The sequence below is a fragment of the Heterocephalus glaber genome, unplaced genomic scaffold (genome assembly GCF_053883595.1).
Source record: "Heterocephalus glaber isolate CG9 unplaced genomic scaffold, H.glaber_assembly_v1.0 deba00000546, whole genome shotgun sequence".
NCBI lineage: Eukaryota > Metazoa > Chordata > Mammalia > Rodentia > Bathyergidae > Heterocephalus > Heterocephalus glaber.
In genome coordinates this window covers 30,136,656-30,155,476 of record NW_028258147.1, presented here as the reverse complement: position 1 = coordinate 30,155,476, position 18,821 = coordinate 30,136,656, and the positions used below count along the sequence as shown (strand labels likewise).

Genomic DNA, 18,821 nt, shown 5'->3' with positions numbered 1-18,821 from the left:
TATTCCTTTTATGAATTAAGCAAAGCATGTAGCTTTTCCCAAGGCTTTACACACTCAAATACTAGTCAGAACTTGTGAATATGTATACATTCTTTTATATAGATAATTAGCTTCTTTATTGGTGGCGCCTCCTGGATTAGGAGGATTCGTCCATGCAAATAAGCTGTAGGCTGTACAGCAAAGAATACCTTTCATGTGGCGTCAGTTTAGCAAAACGCCAAATTCCTGGATTTCCATAACTTTCATTCAAATTGTTTTACATTAATTCAGACTAAATTTCTCACATACCTTTTGTCAATACACACAAGCAACAAATAGACCCATTCTATGTTTTGTTGAGAATACATTACTAAAAGTATTGATGTCTAATTTTGAATTTATAACCATGACAGAAACAAGTACAGATGTCATGTAGATATCATATGCATTGTTTTAACAATAACCAGTGGAAATTAAGATAAATACGGGATACTTTATGCAACAGAAGGGTTGTAAATTCGGTTGCAAATACAGTTTTCCAGCCATAGTACCAAATTTGCACCACCTCTCTTGGGTCAGGAGAGTTGGATTTTAGTTTGGTTTAGTTTGGTTTGGTTTGGTTTGTGAATTTTGGTTTATTTATCTGTTTAACCACTTTCTTTTTATGGTAGAGGCATCCACTTTTGTGAGAGCCTGAATTTCAGGGTCTTTTGGTAGTTTTTTTTCAAGTGATATTGTGGTCTCATATTTTAATGTTTCCTGGAAGAAATGAATGGCTATTTAACTACTTCACAGGAACCCAATGCCAATTTTGGAAGGCCATTTTCATATTACGCATTGGTTATTGTTTTGGTCATCACTTTTTCCCAATAGGATATAGTTTTTAAGGTAAGATTCTATTTGTTTTCCTTTAATTTTAGAATGAAAATTTAGAAATTTTACTATTCATTTTCTGCCCCTTCTTCCACCTATCCACATAATACTCCCTATCACTCTACCCCTCCTCACCAAAAAATTTTTCATGGTTTGAGTAAATATTTCTACTAAGTCACCTTTGAAAGCCAATCATTTAGAAACAAATGCAACCTCAAGAACCACAATGTTTGAAGGTGTTAGAAAATATTTTAACACAAATCTTCCTATTCACCACCCTGCCAAACACTAAAACCTATTGGATACCTGGAAGTCCCTGATAAGAACAAGATAACCATTGTATTCTCCAGATGTGACTTTGGCACATATCTGACATCAGAAATAGACATGAGCAGGGGATTTAGCTCAGTATCACCAGGCCTGCCTCACAGGTGCAGGTTACGGAGTTCAATCCCAGGTATCAAAAAAAAAAAAAGAAGTAGTCACTTCGTGAGATACCATTTTAGTGTTAACTGATTCGAAGAATATGCAGGTCTAATGATTTTCAGAAATATACTTATAAAATCAAAGCCCAAATCTAGAGATCAAGTCTTTATTGTAAAGCATTCATGGATGTTGTAAAGTTTCATTTTTTAAACAGATTTCACTACCTGCCTCTGATGCAAACTTAATATCCCTTGCTCCCTCTCCAGTTGATCAAGGAAAAGGTCTATGATTACTTTCATAATTGCAAAATTTCTCATTAAAAACTAGCCTGATGCATTTTTTCATTATTTTACTGAAAAACACATTTAAAAAATCACTAAAATATTTTGTGGGATTATGATATGAATTCCATAAAACATCAAGGAAGATGGATTTAATTATAATAAATAAATGAAAAAACTTTCACAGATTTTATCCCATTTGATCCTTGCTTCAGTGTAACAAAACATATAATAGAACAGTAATAGGATCATAACAGGAACCCTTGAGGTCAGTAGCAAACACTTTCCATCTTACAAATTGGAAAACGAAGATCCAAGGATGTGAAGTGAAAGTTCCCTAGGGTTGTACTTTTTCTACTTCCTCTCATTACCTTTCTGCCTAATGCTACCTTTACTAATTCCATCTGTCAGATAATATAATTGTAACCCCTCACCCAGAGCACCCACTGAGTGAGCTGGAACCAGATCTTTACCTTCTAGTTCATTTTAGACTACTCTCTGAGGCATAGCCTGTCTTACTAGCTCACGGGGCACTCCCATCCTGTTTCTACTTTTTAGGGAAAAAATTTCTGTTCCTCTCACAAGGTGCTAAAGACTCCAGCAAATGTGTGGGTAACATCCCTAGCATCATTAATAACAGGCTTAGGGAAGGAAATCAGCATGCTGACTGCAATATTTTTCAACTCTTGCTACAAGATACAAAGTGTGTATTTAGTAAGTGTTTGTTGAATTGAGTGGGAGAGTAAAGAGAAAAGATAACAAATCTATTGCTCTTTTCTGCAAGGGTTGAAGACCTCATAGAAGGGCCCTGTGGTTCCAGTGAATAGCAGATATGTGTAACAACTAGAAAAAAACCTGAGAACCAAATCCAACTTCACCACATAACAACCTTCATGGCCTTGGGAAAGTTACTAACTTTCCTGAACTATAATTTTCTTTTCTGTAAATACCATCTACCTTACCAAGATTTTATGCGGATTAAATTAAACAATGTGTGTACAGAGTCAGGCACATAACAAACACCCTTCCTTGCCTTTCCTGTCTGTCCGGGAGGTGACAGGTAGGTAGCCTGTTGCTCTGCTTTGTTTGAAAATCAGAGCATTAAAATGAAGCCAGATACTTTAGCATTATTAGCACAGCACTGGAGACTTTGCTAAAACACGGTGTCACAGCTTTATTCTGTCGGCTTGTGCCACACGTGCCGCAGCGTAGAACCAGTGTGAAGCTTTCCTTCCTTTCCTCTTTAACACTTTTCTGATACTAAACATAGCATTAGGAAAGGAAACACACAGGTTAAGGGATTTTTCTTTAGTGAAACTGGATTGTTTTGAAAAACGTTTTCTACAGTAACATGCTATAAAACAATATTTAGTTTACTAGATGACCTTGAGGATTTTGTAGAGTAAATATTTAAAATCATGAAGCTTCTATGTCTATCATATACAAATGACATTGTAGGATTCTGCCTCAAAATCATTGGTCAAATTTGTCCTTACACTTTCCAAACACTTGTAGAAGTCTAAAGCCAGTAGTAACACACTAGTACACTCTAACAAGTTTGTGGATCTGGAAATGTATGTTTCACACCCTTAAAAACAGGATTTTTATGACTTGATGCTTTCTATTTCCTTTATGAAAATGTTACTATTTTGAGATATATGTTTTCTATAAACACTTTATATTAAATATTTAAGACATTTTAAAACAAATTTTCAGGTTATCCCTTGAGCCCAAATGAAATAGTGATAAAAATCTCTTTACTGAACAATATAATTAATATTCAAAATAGTACTATCGTGGACTTGACCTTTGCTTGTGCTTATAGCTTATTCTTATGCTAGATGTGAGAACTAGTGGTTTGTAGCTGAGAACCTCTTGGCACCCTGATAATGAGTTTAGTCAATCCTGATCAAGACTTTGCCAACCTATGAATTTAATGAAGTTAAATAATAATAGAGTTTCTGAAAATATAAGCCCTCCTCCATCCTTGTAAACATACATACACTATATCTTAGAATTACTTGCCCAGTGAAGTGTCTAATAAAAGGTTCAGTCTTGGGAGTGAAGTTGGAGAAAAGCAAGACAATAATATTCAATGAATACTATTAATGTAAGAAAACTCGGTTTTGGTAACATGAACAGTGGCAATTATTTTCAGAATTTTAAAAAATGAAGTCTCCAGTGTATACTATAATATTGACTACATTTATCAGAGAAGAAGCTACATACTAAAAGAAAAAAGAATACTAAACAGTAACAGGATAATTTATGCTAAATTATGTCAGCTCCTTAGAAAATTATTACATAAATCTGGATGGTCTTTTAATTGATCTAAACAAGGATGGCAGATATATTATGTGTTTGTTGTATGTCTATATGTGTATCTATATCTAGATTTTTATAGCCTCAGATTTACTATCAGCTTGGTTAGTGAAAGATGATACTGAGAATTGACTTTTTAAAACATGTGTAAATCCTTTTACTTCAAGAAAAATGTGTGTGTTCTTTAACAAATAGTGACAGACTACCTATAAAATCAGGAATTCACAATGGCAATAATATTGTACTAAGAGTTTGAATTTAATATTCACAGTCAGTGAAGGACTGGCTACACCACACTGTTTTGTTTTGTTTTTAAATAGAAATGAGGAAAAATGGTAAAATCAGGCTATTTTGAGGAATCATCGAATAAACAGACTTTCTGGAAAAAGTAGTTAGAATCACCTAGTCCAAACAATAAGAAGAATAAGGGAGCTACATAAGTAGCCAATAAGCAGACAGTTTTGGTTTCAAATCTCACTGCAAATAAAACATATTTGGGCATAAAAGAATTATAGAATAATAAAATACAAAACTATGTGGCTAATGTCAGTTAATTCTTTTTTATATCTTCCATATAGTCATTTTGAAATTATAGCATCCAAAGACACTTCTGGAATTAAAAATTAGATCCATTTCTAACACACAAACTCTAATCACACACACACACACACACATACACACACAAAATGTTCTTTTAATCTTTTGTGTTACTTCAACATACTAAAATTTTGTTCAATTAAAATTTTTTTGTTAATTAAAATTTTGTCCAATGTAGTGGTTTTTAAACATCAAGCAATATAAGTCATAGGAAGAGAAGTCACATATAGTTCCTACCATAATATTTTGCATTGTATTTATTTATTTTTTAATTTTTTTTTTTTTTGGTACCGGGGATCGAACTCAGGACCTTGTGCTTGCAAGGCAGGCAGCGGAACCACTGAGCTAAATCCCCAGTCCCCTGCATTATATTTAGATTAAAGCACTTTTATTGTTTCCGCTCTGATTTTTCTAACTTCAATTTTAGCATAAGGCCTTTGTACATTTTACATTCACAAACTGTACACTCTGGGCCTTTGCTCTAATACTAGAGATGATTCCCTGCAGATATATCCTTTGAGCATCCTACGTCGAAAGGACTTGATTGTTACGTGTATGTTAGCTTTTTTGATCTTATTTTTCTGGCCTGTATCGTCATTTAGTGGAACCCATGAAGAAAGTACAGACAGCTGACGAGATGAGGGAGACATGGGGGGGGGGGGGAACTCCCATTGTTTAGATTTCTGTCAGAGGATATAAGAATATTTAATTTCTTTTATCTCTGGGGCTTTCATTATCATTTAAATTTCATTTTACATTAATTGATCAGGGATTAGTAAAGCCATTATGCAGAAATTAGAATAAGACAAGCCAGATAGAATGAATAATTCATAAAGTCCAATTACGTTTTATTTCTGGTGTACTTTCAAACTTGCCTCTGACTTCTGTGCTATTTTGATGTGACAATATTCACTGGAAATCAAGAGTGCCATTTTAATGTATTGTATCCCTCTGGAGTGGAAGGAAGCGTTTGTATGCAGAATGAGTGTGTTCATACGTTTCCCCCTCAGAATGCCAATTTTAGGGTTCTTGGAAATACTGAGAGATGGCTTATTCTCTATAGTGGTTCGGGGATACTACAACCAACCGCCGGGCCACTTGATTTGGGTGGACTAACCCCATGTAGAGAGGCTGCAGTCTTACGACGGCGAAATTTTCACATCCTAGAAGAGCTGTAACCCCTTTTAAAACATTTGTCTCCATTCCCCGCAGCAAAAGAACCCTTCAAAGACGTATCCGGCCTAGAACTGGGCTGGGAGCAGCAGCCGCAGTGGTGGTAGCGGAAGGCGAAGCCACCAGGTGGCAGGCTTCGCCTTCCCTGCGCGGCCGGGCGCCGGGCCTGGACGTCCGCGGTCCGAGGCGAGCCGGCGCCGGTGCGGACTTCGCAACGCGCGGTGGTGGCCGCGAGGCTCCCGCTCGTGACAGCCCCGTCACCTGCCCGGAATGTCGCTACCGACCGTGCCTGCAGCCTCCTCCGCCCGCCCCGGCCCCCGGCCCCCAGTCCTTCGAGGAGCCCCCCCCCCCCCCGCGCCGCCCCGGTATTTATTTATGTCACGGACAGTTCTAGTCACATTAAAGTTCCGCTTCACCTTCTCGGGGACTTTCATCTCGGGAAGTTTTATGACACTTCGTGAATGTGCAAAGTTTTTAATTAGGCTCCCTAGACAGCCCGAGGCGGCGGCAGCGCCACAAAGTCTTCACGGTCTCTCTGCTTTACAGCACAACAAGCCGCTCTACTCCTTTGAAGACAATGCAGACTATGTGTACGATGTCATGTGGTCCCCCGTGCACCCCGCGCTCTTCGCCTGCGTGGACGGGATGGGGCGCCTGGACCTCTGGAACCTCAACAACGACACCGAGGTGAGCGGCGCGCAGGCGCCGGGCGCAGGGGCGGGAGGGGGCCCGGCGCAGCTCTGCTCCCACCCGGGCGGGCGGACCCTGCCTGCAGCGGCGCGGTCTGCACGCCGCGGGGACAGGCACCGGCACCCGCCAAAAGATCACTTCCCTGTGCTCTGTCCCCAAACTGCGACCTATCCTGGACAATTAACGACCTGCACACCCCACCCCCCCAATGATAAATGTTCACGCCTTTCCCTACGGGAAAGGACACAGGCATTTTTCGGAGCAGTCTTGAAATAAGTTTACTGGCAAACACTTGGGAAAGTCAGCTTTTGTGAACGCTGATTTCTAGATTGGACTTTCACAGGAGGCTACTCTGTCAGTATTTGCTATTTGGACAATTTCGATTTTGAATCCATAAAAGACATTTATGTTGACTATTTTACGTTTAGATCTCATTCATCTCATTTTTTTTTAATCGAGGTATGTTTCCTGTGTAAGTTATTGAATTCAAAGGCTGGATCCAACTTTGAACATGTTTATCAAACTCAATATTTAAAGACACGTTGAGATTTTTAACATGTCTCATGTATAGTTCACAAGTGAAAAATAACTATTTTTTAAAAGCAGTTGATAATAAAGATATATTGCTTTAAAAGCATGCTGTATTTATTTATTCGTTTTAGATACTATGCCATGTGCCTGTTCCTTTTCCCAATCTCAGAATTATTGAGGTGCTAATTCATCTACTTAGGTTTTTTGTTTTCTGGGGCTTTATTCTTTACATGAATATTAAATGCCCTTCAGTTTTATAAATTAAAATGTTCTCTGCATCATTTCCTGGTTTCTGATTCAGGGTAGCTCTCCATAAATACAAATGGGCAGGTAAGAGGAACAAGGGCTGCAAACGTCGAGTAGAGAACTGGAGAAAGGTCTTTTGAAGTGTTGTGAACAGGAAACTGCTCAGCCTTTTTAATTAGGAAGCCTAGCGCTGGAGGATATGAAGGAAGAGCAGTCTCCTCTAGCACGGGGTGTGGAGGAGGAAATATCCTTCAGGTGTTGTTACTGAGTCATTGTATCTTCGAGGGTATATATACCTATAACCACTGCCAAACAATGATCTTTTCTATTTGTCTGCACTTCCTTTTACCTCCAAGAAGTAGTTACAAGAAAAAGTTATATATGGAGCATCTTTGAAACTAATCAAAAGGCATGAGTATGTGATATGCCCATCATTTTGGATGTTGAAATGTTTATAACATTATTGCTTTTAATAGAAAGATGTTATTACCTTACATTATAATGGTTTCCTAAAGTCTTTCACCACTGCTGATTAAAATCATATTGCTTCTATTTGCTATAAGAAACTCACTTAAAGCAACCAAAACACACACGCACACACACACACACTCACACACACACACACACACACAGCGCTTTCCAGATTGACTTGAGAGACTGCTGTATCAGAAATCAAGCCAAGCTGAGATGATCTTTACATGACACCCAGCTACCATGCAGTGAAAGTACTGAGGGTCCTATAAATTCTTTCATAATTCCTCTGTAACGTTTCTTTGTTTAATCTGTTTTTTAGGGAAAAGGAAAGTAATGTCTCAGTGTAACTTTTTCCCTTCTCTTTCTCTAGGTATCAATGGACAAGCATATAAGTTTTATAGCTAAACATTAAAAAAACTATTATTGGTCTTACAAACCATTTAGTTTTGTGGTAAATATAATTCTGTTTTCACAATCGTTAAGATATATTGAGTCTGACATAAATCCAGTAATGCACTTAACACTTTTTTAAACCCTCAAATCATTGTTGCCTTCTAGCAAGTTGAATAAGATTTTTCAAATAGATTTCAGATTAGGAAATAGATTTGTTATGAAAAAGAAAAGAGAACTTGAATTCTAACTGCAGCAGTCTATCTTGTTGTTCAAATTACTACATTTTTTTAGACAAAATTATCCCAGTTGCTCTTTTGCAAGGATAGTTTGTATTTGTAATTGGTCTTGTATTTGTAATTAAAGTGACTGAGCTGTGAAAATATTTGTGAAACCAAGTATTAAAATAAGATAGAGTAAAGGAATTATTTTTATTCAAAATAAAAATTTATGTCATTACTGATCAAATTAATACAAATATATTTTGTCACTTTTTTAATGAATTCATTACATTTTTAAACAAAACTATAGACTGTCATCTGTATTTAACTATACTGAGAAGAAACTATTTTCTGTGTTTAAAATACTATCTCGGTTGCTATATTCCTTGTATTCCAAATAAATAAAATTCTTAACATTTTTAATAGACATTACTTTAAATGTATCAAAAGGTCCATTTCTTTTGAGTAATTTTTTTCTATATTTATATGAAGATTAAACATTTTCCATCAATTTTTGAGTTTTTTCAAGAAAAATCTGATACTGAGTTATTTTAGGTACAAATCCTGTATGAGTCTTCCAAATTATAGTGTTAAAAATGAACTCTGAAAATTCTACAGCTGAATCGCAGATTTGTTTTCTAGCCAGAGCACTAATAATAAAATGTATTGACAGAATTCTGATACATCTATATTCACATTGTTTCAGCCTTTGCAAGGTTTGGTTAATAATTCAGATTTGAGGCTGCCCACCAGGTACCTTTATTGTACCAACTGTGTATTTAAAAAAAAAAATAAATAAATGAGCTGGGACTTTGGTTTGACATTTTTGCTCACAATTGACATGCAGTGATTTAAGCAGGTGAAAGAATTTTTATTGATTTCAAGATTAAGTTTAAACATAGATTCTGACATATGATGGAGTTTTTATTGCTATTTTAAAGATAGGTATTGGGTCAATAATTTCTTGTAAACAGATGGTTTCAATTCCCTGAATAATAAAATGCCAGGGGTGCTAAGTTACAGTACATGTCACGTTTCCATCTAGTGCGACATTTTTATTAGGCACAGGTCCCAAACAGTGATGGGAGATGCTCTCAATTACTCTGTTTTCCCCATATTTCCCCTTTTATTTGAATGTTTACCCTTCCTTTCTTAATGACATATTTGCTATTGAACATTCTTGTAGACGGCTCGGGAGATCTGATCTCTATGTTATTTAATAAATTTCCAATCCTGAAAAGAAGAGTTTAAGCAACTGGCCAGAGAAAAGGAGTAGATTCACTAAAAATCCTTTCTCCAAACACTAACTTCTTGGTTTAAAAAAAAATGTGTAGTTTCCATTTCAGCATCTTCAACTTACTAATCCTAATAATGATTATTATAAATATCAGTGTTTTCTGATCTCCAGTATTCATTAGAGGACATAGTGGTGTTTTGTACAAATAGGTGACCATGTTTTAACAGGATATCACTAGGCCAGAGTACCCAAGTTATGACCACTTCCCATACCTTGGTACTGCCAGGAAGAGGAAAACAAAACAGAAAGAGGAAAGGAAAGAAGGAAGGAAGAGAGGAAGGGAGGGAGGGAGGGAGGGAAAGAAGAGAATTTGAAGTCTTCAGGTTTTTAGCTGCATTCTTTCTTTTCTTCTGATCATTCCCTCCTTCATAAGGCTTTGGGGGATTGTTATGTTTATTTTTTCCCTAAAAAGTCATATTAATGTGACTTTCATTTTATCATATACTTCACTCTTCTTTCCTTCTATGGATTCTTAGTCTTGGTAAATCCTGAAATCTCTTCCCTCATCCATCAGCACCTCATGACCCATGGTGAGGCTTCACATTTAGCTGCTCTCTGTAGGCTGCATGTATCCCTGGTGTAATCCAAAGAAATATTTATTCCACAGCCTGCCTGTTGACTGTGGAAAAAGACCTCCCTCCTTTTCTTTTTTGCTTAAATGTCTCTCCTCTCTACCCTTTAATTCAGTGGAGCATATGATTTAAGAACAATGGATCTTTTTTACCCCTGCTCGAGGAATGTATATTACTTCATGCACGTGAAGGCAGCAGTGACTCATGTAGTTAAATGTATCAGTGTGAGCTCATATATTTAAATTCATAGTCAGAGATTCTTTTTCGTGTCATAATCTCTTGGGCAGGTTCCAACGGCAAGTGTGGTCATCGAAGGGGCATCTGCCTTAAACCGTGTTCGTTGGTCTCAAGCCGGCAAAGAAGTCGCCGTTGGGGACTCAGAAGGCCGTATTTGGATTTATGATGTGGGAGAGGTACATGTTTGTTTGGTTTTTGTTTTTTTATTTTTTTGACTTGTGTATCTGCTTTAAGGATCCAATGAAATTATTGACAGACCTTCTGGGTGGCAAGAACCCTCTTGCGTGCATTTGCAAATTTCCATTGACTTCAGCAGGAGTTTGGCAAGCCCTCCTTGGGGCCTCATTTGGTCTCTGTCTCTGTGCACAGGACACTTTAGTTAATGATCCCAGCTCCTTTTAGAGAGTGTAGAATTCCGAGCTTCCGGTGACAAAGCCTGGCACTTCTTTCCAATTTCACAAAAATAAGTTCACCAAATGCATTATGTTAACCTTGAACTTGGAATTTACTGTTTACTTTGAAAAGTTGGGTTCTAGTCAGTATGATTAATTAAAATGTATGCTATTTCTTTCATTTTAAAAGAGTAACCAATTAAGAAAGCTGATGTTAATCAGAATTTTGTACCATTTTTATGGCATTCAAAGTTATGACCTATGTATCTTTCTGATATGTCTTATTACATGATATGTAAAGTATTCTGAATATCATGGTACACATCAGAGGAAAAAACCTACATCTTTTATTTCAGAAAAATCTCTTTGAATTTGTGTACTATCTATATATCATTTACATCATCAATCAGTTGTACTTAAACTTAATGTGTTAATTTTTACTCTCTGAAAAGTTACTGGCAAAAAACATCATTTCTGGTGAGGCTAAATAATTTTTTCCTTAAATGCAAAAGAAATATTGAACTTTCAAACAAAGCAAAAGAGAAGTGTTATGTGAAACTTCTTTGGCAACATTTGAATCTAACATTTGCATTCCAGTGGAAAAATATACCACATTTGTATACATAATATTCCAGGCCCAGAAACTATCTGTGAATACCTGGTAGACGAGGTTGGCTGCTTATATTGAGAAGAGTTCTTTAGGGTTTTATCAACCAACGTCCCATAAATTTGACAATTCCAAATAGTTTTCTCTACAGTGGGACTTTTGATCACATATGGGTACAGTTGATTATATTGAAACAAACTAGATGTTCCTTTTTAAAATTCAGATGGAAACAATAATTTAAATGACTTTAAAAATGAGAGTTTTCTATTCTGTGATGCACAACTTCAACAACTAAAAGAATCTCTTGATTTTTCCCTAAATCCCCAAATGCCCCCCACCTTGACTCTTCCTAATGCCACAAACTGAGTCATGCCAACTGTGACAAAGGCTCTTAGTATTGGCTCCTAATGGTGAAGATACACATGTGACTATTGATGTAGTTTGATGTACTGGAGAAAAAGAATGCTTTATGAGTTGGAAATATCACCAACACTGTCAAGCAATATTTTCTTCAGTGGGCATTTGTCATATTTAATATATCTTTTTCATGGTCTTCATCAAAATAATGCAAAACAACGATGACAAAAGAAAACTCTTTATTCAGTCATTTCCTACAATATAAAAAGGAGAGCAAGGGAGAGTATGAAAATAAGCTTTCTTGCTTACTTTTTCTTTCTCTTTCTTATTTCTTTTATTGATACCAAGCGTAACTGTGAGAGAAAAATAAATGTGGAGACGTACTCAGAGATGAAATGGGAGAAAACATAAAATTTAAAAGCCCTTTACTTCCCTTGCATATAAATAATATCCCTTAATTCTTCTATGAGTTCATGAAAAATTAATTGTTTTATCTTTCTTTGTTTATCTAAAGAGGACTAAAAAAAATGGTTTAAAAATCTCATTTGTTTTTACAAAGGGCATTTGAAAAATATTTAGGTTGACTTAAATATTATATATACACATACATAAATATACACAACATTTTCAATCCATAAGAAAACACAGCATAGCATATATGCAGAATTTTCTGCAATATAGTGATTTTGTAGATTCTGAACAGAATTACTTGAATATGACTCACATTTTAGAAGTATCCAGGATTTTATAAAAGTTGCTTTAGCTGATATGCGGCTGCTAAAACTTCTTTTCAGGGTGCTATCATCATTTCTGAGTTGTAAAATGTTGTTATACTCATATTTCTACTTTGGTACTGGCAGGTTGGGCTGGTTTTCATTTTTGTATTATTGCCCTTGCTTTTCTAAGTGATATTACAGACTATAGAAATGTCTGCGACTATAAGCCAGTCTCGCCTATTGTCTGGAGTCTAGACAGGCTATAGAAAAATCTCGGTGACATATAATAGGCCAAACAATTTGTAGGGTTGTTTATCCTTACAAGTTCACTACCAGAAAAAAAGGATATACTATTTTATTGCATGTAGGTACTATTACAATCTTCTAGCCCTTCTTTGAATGACCAAAAACCAGAATAGGTTTATATACTTGAAGAATTCTTTCTGTATTGTTTGGTCATGCACAAAGCAATGTATAGCTCAGAAAGCACCAGATTTAACAAATCATTTTGTCCTAACTATAGTTTTTTCTGAAGAACTTTTGTCAAGACCTTAGATTTATTTTGAGGTGAAGAGAGGCATTTCTGTTTCTCCTGGCTCACTTTTGTGCCTTACTGTAAATCTCTGAAGATCATGACTGTTGCAGCACCATGTACTGAAGGGAAAGGTGACTTTCTTGCTGCAGAAACTTAGCAGAAGTCCAGTTCTGAGAGATAGATCCCTTCATGGGCAAATGCCTCTATTACTATAATTACTATTGCACCGTTCACCAGCCTAGAACTGATGGAGCATAACTGTATTTAGGAGAAAAGTGCATCCTATGAACAGTGCCTTGCCAGCCTTCCAAAGCAGCTAAACTGCAGAAAGCCAAATGGAGCCCCTTTGACACAGCTAGTGCATTGAGAATTAGAGGTCAGATCTAAGGCTGGTACATGGCTGATGATAGGGGAAGGGGTTTGAGCAGGAAGCAATTTAAAAAGAAAAAATATGTAGGAAGAAGGAAAAGAATATGGCATTGAGGACCAAATTGTTGGTAGGCTGTGCTGCCGTTATCAGTATTCAAAATTCGTCCTCTAGTCCCCACTAAAACTGAATTTCTTGCCAGGGTCATACTGGTTGGTCCTTGAATAGAAAGCCATATCTTGTGGAACCCTCTATAAAAAGGATGAAACACTTTTAGATAAACCTCATAATGCAATCATTATAAGAAATCAAATAGTAGTTTCTGGAGTCCCTGTTGTTGATCTACTTTCCTTGAGACTTCAATGTTTTTCATAGATGTCTGCCTCTGGGAAAACAGCTCACATTCATTTCCCATTGCTGATTTGACTGAAAACTGTTGGGCTCGGAAGAAAAGAGAGGGCAGCAGCTATCTTTTCCCAAGGTCCTCTTCTACAAGTGAAGCTGGCTTTGTGGGCATGGGACCTGTGCAGTTGCATATGGCCCTGTGCTCTGGGAAGCGCCGACCTTTGATTTGGTGCTCTGCTGTCATTGTCTGTCTTGCAATTGAAGTTATTTTTTCAGTGAGGGACTTCATGTTTCATTTTGCCCTGGACCTGGGAGATTGTGTAGTGAGTTATGTCCGTAATAGTATTGCTCTCAATACTGATCACAAGGCAAATCAGAAATGAGAAATTTTGGTTCTGACCTAGATCATCAAGAAGGAGAAATCTCGCTGGGGATTTAGCTCAGTGGCACTGCACCTGTTTCGCAAGCAAAAGTGCAAGGTCCTGAGTTCAATCCCCAGTACAAAAAAAAAAGAAGAAGAAGGAGAAATCTCTAGAAATGTGGTTTAATAAAGTACATACTATAGGATATTATTACCCATTTTTCAAAACTATTTAAAAATGTAAATGAGAAAAGTTGCGATTCTTTATTAAATATGTCATCGAGTGTGTAAATGTAGAGCTTTGGATAAATGAGAATTTCTAATTTACTTCATCACCTCATTTTGATCACATCATAATTTTAACTGGAAGTGTAATATAACTTTTGGAAGGATATCTGTGATGCCTTCCTCATCAGATGGAATGAGGTAGGACAGCCTCTCTCAGCCCACAATATTGTCAAGAACTCCCTGATTACGGACATCTCTGGCCACCATGGAGTTGTCTCCACTCAAGTCCAGGCAGACTTGCCTTGCTGTGAGACCTGGGCCTCCGTGAGAAGGGCACCGCAGAAAGGAACTCTGGTGTCACCATCCACTAACAATCGTCTGCCTCATCTCCTGTCTGAGCTGAGGCTGCAGCTGCTGGAGGGAGTCCCAGCACTGTGCCCTGATGATCATGTCCTTCTCTAATAGGTCTGACTATCCTCCAAGACTTAGATGATGGCAGAGAACAGTGGAAAGACTCCAGATTTACTGATGCAATTTGTGATGAACTTCTGAGGGGATAAACAGAAGATTGCTTATGAGCTCACTGAAATCTCCTGACTGAGTTTGTTCACCCCCACTCCCTTTTCTTTTTGCTGTATTTAAATGGCAAAGGCGTTAGTAATATCTCTGGGCCTATGACTCAGGAGGTAAAATATTAAACAACCATGTGTTTAGTTAGGTAGACCACATGATGCTGTGTTTATATAGCACACATTTGTGGTTATTTGCTTTCAGCATTGTATCTGGAAAATATACTATACATATTTATTTTCACAGATAGGGGTCTATTTTCTTTGCAGAACAGGTGCTTAACTCCTATTAGCAAAGATGGAAGTCATGTGAATCCAACGAAAGAGAGAAGAGACCTCTTTTTATTATTTGGCTATAATTTTTATTTTATTTGTCCTTCTAGAAGTTACTTCAATGAACAGTAGTTGCATACACCATTTAAATTTTATGAGATTTAAAATAATACATGAACCTAGCCATTGAAGAAGTTTTGAGAAATGTCCAAATTATGGGGTGCAGTACGTTTGGGTGCTGTGTATGTCCAACCCAAATTGAAACATGGATAAGATAACAAGTTATGAATGAACTCTAAATATAACCTGAAAATGCTGAGTGTGCTACAGTACACTCATAGAGAACTGTTAATCACTGTTGGTTTATTTTTTTTCAAATGCTGTATGAATACACATATTTTAAAGAATTAAAAATAAAAATTACTGCCATGGCTTTTTTACTGAATAACAAGATTTGCTATATGTGTGGAGCTGATTTTAATAGCACATGGGCCAGTGAGTATAGAATTATTCACATGTCCTGATGATTGATAATCAGCCTATCTACCTGTCTGTCTTGCAGATGTGTTTTATAGAAAGCCCACTGCCATTGTTAATGCTTCAGTGCTGTCACACAGATGTGGCTGTCATAAATATCCCCTAACAACTACGTTTGCTGCTTATCTGGATTAGTTAGAATGCTGTTTGTAGCTCCAGTTTTGAAAGAAGCAGTTTATCTTCCACCTCCTATTATTTCTTTTTCCATTAACCTCTTCCAGGGAAGATTTTGTTTTCAGTTGTGATAAGTACACATAGCTTTCAAATCCCTGATTATATTTTTACAGTAGTCAAATGAAAAAATTCCAAAATCATTTTCAGCTTAAAGTAGGATTTGAAAAATAAAATCACTTAAAAGCTATGATTTGTGAGATGGATAAAGCTTCTCACTGTAGCTTTGTTTGCTAGTCTATTGACTAATTACCAAATAAACATGCATAAATCTTTAAACTCTTTAGTAGCATTACAAATAGTTTGTCTGATATGACTATTTGAGGGGACCAAATGAATACCAGTCATTTTCTTACAAATTTCAGTAAACACTTTTGACATTGAAAAAGTCTTGGGAAGGAAAATGGAGATGAATATGAGAGATTAGATGTTACTGCTAAAAAAAAAAAAGTAATGTGATTTTTCCAGTGTCCAGTTGAATGTTGTAAAGGTGACATGAAAAATTAGACTCAAAATTCTGCTTGGAATCCCAAGACTAAAACTGACCTATGTAATGTATTTTAGAGTGGTGTCACAGTGTTATAAGGAATATTTAGAAGACCCTGCAATGGTTTTCACAGCAAAGAGAATTAGTAACTAAAAAAATGAGCCATTTTTCTTACACTTTAAATAGCAGTTCCGTGTAGTAGTATCTGACAGACTGCAATTTTGGGAGTTAACTTTAACTGAGAGTTAAAAGGGATTTGAGTGACATAAAATAAATACAATGTATTTATGGATTTTAAATGGATTACACTTAAAAGTGACTTTCTGCCTTGTGGAACTACTTCCAGGACAAGATCTGTATTGATTCTCATAAGAAATCTGGTCTTTGATACAAATAACTCTCCTTCTTGTGAAGAGGGTATGCAGAATACATAATATAAAGTTTAACCGAGAATTTGAGAATTCAAACAAAAGTTCCTTAATGAAAAAAAAATGACCTTTAAACCTTTAAGAATTGACCTTTGTGCTTTATGAAGGCCGTTACCCCTGCTCAGGATAAACCTGATGGCATGCTAAGCTTTGACAACCTCCAGAAGAGAAGGGCAGAGCTGGTCTTAGCTTAACAATGTCCAGTGGTGATCATCCTAAGCACTTGTGTTTCTCATTAAGGGAATGTGACTGAAACTTGCTAGATTTTTGTAGGTCTTTTAAGTACTAGGTGGAGAAACAATATTAGTTTCTTAAACTAATGCTAAACATTTCCCTTGGTTTGCCTCCATGGAAGAGAAAAGACAGGCATAAATTCTTCCAAGATGCCAAACACCCAGATAAAAGCTGAAAATCCGAGTAGCAGCTCTTTCAGTAACATCTAGATATCGGATAACACAGGAGCAAAACATTGGGATTCACAACTGGACTTTTCAGATTTCATCTGAATTTTTAGTGTTATAGCCATAATGCTATGCAGTTAAGTCAAAGAGCACAAAGGCGTATTTTTTATGGGCAGATTTGGAGAGTTAATAGATTAAAATTATGTAAAATCAGCCACTTTCAAATAATATATTAATAAATTTCTTTGTCAGGATAAATTACATATATTTAAAAATAAGTTGAGTAAAACGTGATTATAATTTTAATATTAACTTGATTTCTGGGAAAAGTGCTTTATTTAAAAAAGAAATAGTGCTATTAATTCTAGTTAATGTTATAATTAGTTATCTTATAATGAATATATAGTAGCAGTGGCTTTCATTTTGGTAATGATATATGTAAAAACCATGATTAGGCTAATTATTATATAAATAGTATGTTTATTCAGGTAGCATTAGTTTATGAAAATGGATTGATAGGAAAAATATCTTTTTAAGCAAATTTTTTCAGAATTGATACAAAAATACTTATTGTTATGTATTATGAGGTGGTTGATTAAATGAAAGGAAGGCCTTAATATCTAATTTTATAGAAACTGAATTAATGTGTATATAGTAATTTGCAATATTCAGTGAAATTCATATGTTCTCATTTTAGTGATAAATGGTTTATAAATATAAACCTTCTGAAACAAGAACCAGTTTGTATAATTAATCATCTTCATGATTCTTCTGTGGTTTCAAAATGTCGTCTTCAATAGCAGTTTGGATTCTGAAGCAGTTGTTAATTATAGTGGTAATTTTTTTTATGGCTAACAAAATTATGTTTAGTTTTAGAATTTCAAAACTGCTAAATTTTATCTTGAAAAATTGCTGCTTAGAACAGTAGCTTCAAATCACAGCTTAAAAAGCAGTGTGAAGTTGCTCCAATCATCTGTGACTCTAAATTAACACAGATCTATGTAGAAATGGAGTTATTTGTTTCTTAAGTGTGTGTGCATGCAGCCACTGGCATGTCTAAAGTGTAATATGAAATCAAGTATCTGCTTGTGTACATTCATGTGCTGTGTAGGTTGGACTTGCAAAGTGAGCAAGTGAATGAATCATTATATTCCACTTTCAAGGAAAGTTCACATGAATTTTTGAGAATGTCAGCTATCAGACCATCTTTTAAATTTTAAAACTTGAATTGTTTATCATTAAAGGAATATCAAAGCTTCTAACATTGCAGAAGAAATTTTTGCACTTTTACTTTTGAGCTAGTAGGCAGATAAAACTGGTTAGTGGCCCATTCCTAAACTCTTTCTCCTAATGATCAGCCAGTCATTTCCCAATATTTATTTTTATTACTATCCACATTAAGTCTCCTTAGATAGAAAGTGAAAATCTTCTAGTATTGTAAAGACTAGCTGCCCTTTTGAGTTAGGGGAGAAATTCATGTGGCAGTCCTCCTTTGGCTATCACAGTCTTTGGAGAGTTTTCTCACCTCCAGTGTGCCACATCCACAGAAGCATGCAAAGTGAATGCTTGACAGCTGTCTACTCAAAGACGCTAACCCAGTCTACCACGATGACTGGCACTTAATAGGTGTTCCATAAATATTTGATGGGGGTGAATGAATGATTCACATGTGAAATTTTGAAGGAAAACAAATCCAAAATTTAATTGTTCAGGCATTCAGAACGTAGGATCCAGTTGG

General features: G+C 36.1%; 1 protein-coding gene across 7 annotated transcripts in view; it reads left to right on the top strand.

Annotated features, from left to right (window-relative positions):
• Dync1i1 (dynein cytoplasmic 1 intermediate chain 1) overlaps nt 1-18,821 on the top strand; it is a 339,717-nt gene that overhangs the window by 301,819 nt on the left and 19,077 nt on the right. For all 7 annotated transcript variants that reach the window (XM_004862718.4, XM_004862716.4, XM_087204461.1 and 4 more), the window contains 2 exons: nt 6,198-6,338; nt 10,360-10,485. In XM_004862718.4, the coding sequence (XP_004862775.2) occupies nt 6,198-6,338; nt 10,360-10,485 (267 nt within the window). The remainder of the gene's footprint in view (nt 1-6,197; nt 6,339-10,359; nt 10,486-18,821) is intronic.